This window comes from Cibotium barometz, chromosome 28 (genome assembly GCF_041138505.1).
Source record: "Cibotium barometz isolate CiBa-2024 chromosome 28, ASM4113850v1, whole genome shotgun sequence".
In the NCBI taxonomy this organism is placed as follows: Eukaryota; Viridiplantae; Streptophyta; class Polypodiopsida; order Cyatheales; family Cibotiaceae; genus Cibotium; species Cibotium barometz.
The window spans coordinates 16,847,868-16,851,536 of NC_141073.1; the positions used below are offsets into that span (position 1 = coordinate 16,847,868).

General features: G+C 43.9%; 1 protein-coding gene and 1 pseudogene across 1 annotated transcript; both read right to left on the reverse strand.

Annotated features, from left to right (window-relative positions):
• Positions 1–1,495, reverse strand: part of LOC147622595 (uncharacterized) — a 1,735-nt pseudogene extending 240 nt beyond the window's left edge.
• An 85-nt stretch (positions 1,496–1,580) lies between these two features.
• Positions 1,581–2,054, reverse strand: LOC147622596 (secreted RxLR effector protein 78-like). Its single transcript, XM_086822588.1, has one exon. It carries the CDS (start codon positions 2,052–2,054, stop codon positions 1,581–1,583), a length of 474 nt encoding a protein of 157 aa, XP_086678714.1.
• Between the last annotated feature and the right edge of the window lie 1,615 nt (positions 2,055–3,669).

A 3,669-nucleotide genomic window follows, 5' to 3' on the forward strand; every position in this document is an offset into this window, starting at 1 on the left:
GGCCCTCGAACAACATGAAGTTCCTCTGTCTCCAAATAATCTAGAGGAATTCCCCCCTGGCTTTATTCTAGAAAAGGCTAAGATAGCCTACAAAATCACTTAGAAGAACCTGTTTCCACTTGGGAGAGAAACCTAAAACTTTAATCAAAGGTGCAAATACATTTTTATTAGCAGGACATGCTAGAAACAAATGGAATATGTCTTCAATCTCTTCGTTGCATCTGCAACATCATCTGCCACATCACCTAGCTGGGCCTGAATCATCCTTTGCCGTCCAAGTGGCTTTATGAAGGATAAGCCACATCATAATAACCGACTTCTTGGGTTCCAAGGAAGGAGCCCAGATGGACTGAAACTTGAAGTTCCATTGCTTTGCAGACCTTCCACCTTCTGTTCAGCCTGACATGTAGGGGGGAGGAAAGGTCAGGAGGGTCCCAAGTCGGATGCTCGAGTTTGTACCCACCTTTCCAGGTGAAGGCGCGAATATCAAGCTCAGTGTATCTCTGTAGAGTCCAGATGAGGTCCGGAGGGAACTCTCTTATCCTAGATCTAATAATAGAGGGAGGTCACACGGGTGAGCTTTGAACTTGAGAGAGAGCTCCAAGTTGCTGAGCCGGTCTTGCTCGTGAGGGTCCCAAAGTTGATGCCAAGTCCTGAGTCCCTTTTTGTGAAGGGTTAAGGCTCTTCTTCTGTAGTTAGGAGATATTCTTGGAATATTCAGTGCCGGCCACCAGATGGAGTCTCCAGGGGGAAGACTAAAGCTGTGTTTGGAAAGAGGGTTAATTGTTAGGGCAGCTCGGTGTTTGTTCCAGGCTTGAACCAAGGAGCACAGAAGATCAGAGCCGTGAGAGGTAATAGTGCCTTTTCCAAATAGAATAGTTGACAGGGGGAGGTTAGCCCAACCTGAGAACTCGTGAAGTTTGAACTTGTGTTGGTTTCTGAGCAACAAGGAGGCCCATTCTTCTTGGGGATTTGTGACTGTAGGTAGGAGAAGCTTAACAGCCATCTTGTCAGCGATAGTTTTCAGGTCCTTGATGCCCAATCCTCCTTGGTCTTTGGGGAGAGTGCATATTTCCCATGAAACTTTGGCTGCTTTTTGGACAAAAGGGTCACCAGCCCATAGAAAATTCCTGCAGACCTTGGAAATACTCTGAAGGTGGCTGTCGGTAGGTTGCCAACATCCAAAAAAGAAGATTATGTAGGCATTGAGAAAGTGGTTAATGACCAAAACTCTCCCTGCTAGTGAGTGTTGAAAGCCTATCCCCATCTGTTTAGCTTGGTTCTAAACTTGTTGCATACCCATTCCCATCTTTTTTTGAGGGAAACTCCAAAGCCCATGGGGATGCCAAGAAGCCTGAAGATCTGTCCTTCCTCGATGATCTTGCAACCTGATTCAGTCACCCAGTCAGGAAGGGAAGAGGAAGTGTAGACTCCTGTTTTGCTGTGGTTGATTTTGGACCCAGAGGCTAGACATAACAAATCCATTACTGACCAAAACTCCTTAAGTGAAAGTTCATCACCACTGGCCAATAAGGCGTTGGTATCATCAGCGAATTGAGAGAGACTATTGTTTCTCAAACCTAGGGAGTCTTATGCCCTTGATAAGGCCCCTCTGTATCTCTTATGAGGCAATTGAGGCTATCTACCGCAATAGCGAACAAGAGGGGAGCTAAAGGGTAACCTTGGCGAACCGACCTCATTAGATTGAAAGGGCTTGACAGTTTACCATTAAGAGCAACTCTTGCTCTTGCATTCCCAAAAAGGGTTTTAATAAAAAGAATCATTTGTTGGCCAAAACCCATGGCGTCAAGGTATCGAATAATGAAGGACCACTCGAGTCTATCGTAGGCCTTGTCAAAGTCAATCTTGACGAAGACAAAATTCTGCCCTGACTCAGTGGCATATTCAAAACCTTCCCATAGAGGAATCACTGCTTCAACAAGTTTGCGGCCCTTGATAAACCCTTTTTGTTCAGAGGATATCCATTTCATCAAAAGGACGCAAATCCTATTGGACACAGCCTTGGCGAAGATCTTGTAAGCGGTGTTAAGCATAGTGAGCGGCCTCCAGTTCGCTAGATCATCGTTAGCCCCTCTCTTGTGAAGGAGTTTAATAACCCCTGTGTTGATAGCACAGGGCAGGGCATGGTGCCTAATAGATTCTTCCCAGACTGCTAGCAAATAAGGAGAGACGAGCTAGGAAGCTGGAAGAGCATGGGATCAGTATGGAACCACTGGTTTCTGACCTTAGAGTCTTTGTCATCTAGAGTAATAGCTAAGGGGTAGTGGTCCAAAAGGCAAGAGGTGAATCTTGGCTTGGCTTTCACTCTAGTGAAGGTGTTGATCAAGTTAATGTCCATGTAACACCTATCGAGACGGGCTTTTCTAGCTGTGTCTCCTTTAGCATAATTTTGCCAGGTGAAGTCGCCCTCTACTCCTATGTCCCAAAGCTGAAGTTTGGATTTGAGGGCTTCCCAAGCCACCAGTTCAGCGCCCTTTACTGTTGTTCCTTTGGCAAGAAATCTGTCAGTAAGAGATTCTACCATGTTGAAGTCCCCAACGAGAATAAGGGGTCCTTGAAGATTCTGGATTTCTTGCCACAGCATGATTCGATCCATAACAAACCCGCTTGCATACACTCCCACTAGTCTAGAGTTGAACGGGGGAGGGAGGGAGACCGAGCACCAGTTGTGCCCTCGTTTTGCAGTGGGGCCAATATGTCCTTCCATAGAACGGGGACACCTATGACACATCCGCCCAAACTGTGGTAGTGGATGTCAGAGATCTAGCAGTGAGACTTAGATACAAGCTGTAAGGAGTGCTCTAGCTCAGGGCCTGTGGTTTTAACCTCTTGCAGAACAATGCAGTTGAAGGGATTATTTTTCAGCCAGCTGACTACCCGTTTGGCTTTGAGGGGATCTAGGGGATCTGAGAACCCCTCGACATTCCATGAGAGAACTCCCATTTGGCAACCCTTTTGTCTTTTTTGCCTCCTACACTTCTAGGTGGCGTTTTAGGACAACATCTACGATTAGGTGCTTTAAATTTTTTAGCCTATTTTGTGTTGATTATATCGTATTTGTGATGGTGTTTTTTTTTTGTTTGGTTTTTTTCTTTTGTGTGACATTAATGTAAACGAGTGGACACTAGGGTCGTTGGCAGTTGCAGAGCTATTTTGATTTTTTTATTTACTACACGTTCTGGTTTAAATAATACAATAAAATGAAGGCGTTGAGCGAGTTTTTTCTATTTTTGTTCTCTTAAATGTAAGGCTGCTGCCAGCCTGCTGCGCTTGATATTTACTTGCCGTGTGATATTAGTTATGATATTAATTATTGTGTTTTTCTGTTTTTGTTCTCTTAAATGTAAGGCTGCTGCCAGCCTGCTGCGCTTGATATTTACTTGGCGTGTGATATTAGTTATTATATTAATTATTGTGTAGATAAATCAATTAATTCGTTTTCCACCTCTTTTTTTTTTTTTCCCTTTAAAATCTCCTGCCATCCTCAGCTTTTTAGGCCCGATTTTCATTGTGATATTGAGCTTTCTCAGTTGGTTAAAAAGGAATTTTCTCAGTTGCTTACCCAAATTAGTCAATTTTCTCATCTGTTTTCTAATTTGTTTTATCAATTTTCTAAGGTGTTTTCTTTTTTGTTTTCTCGCATGCTAA

Excerpts from the sequence above, each read along its gene's own strand:
- LOC147622596 (XM_086822588.1), bottom strand. The coding sequence starts at position 2,054 with ATGCTTAACACCGCTTACAAGATCTTCGCCAAGGCTGTGTCCAATAGG.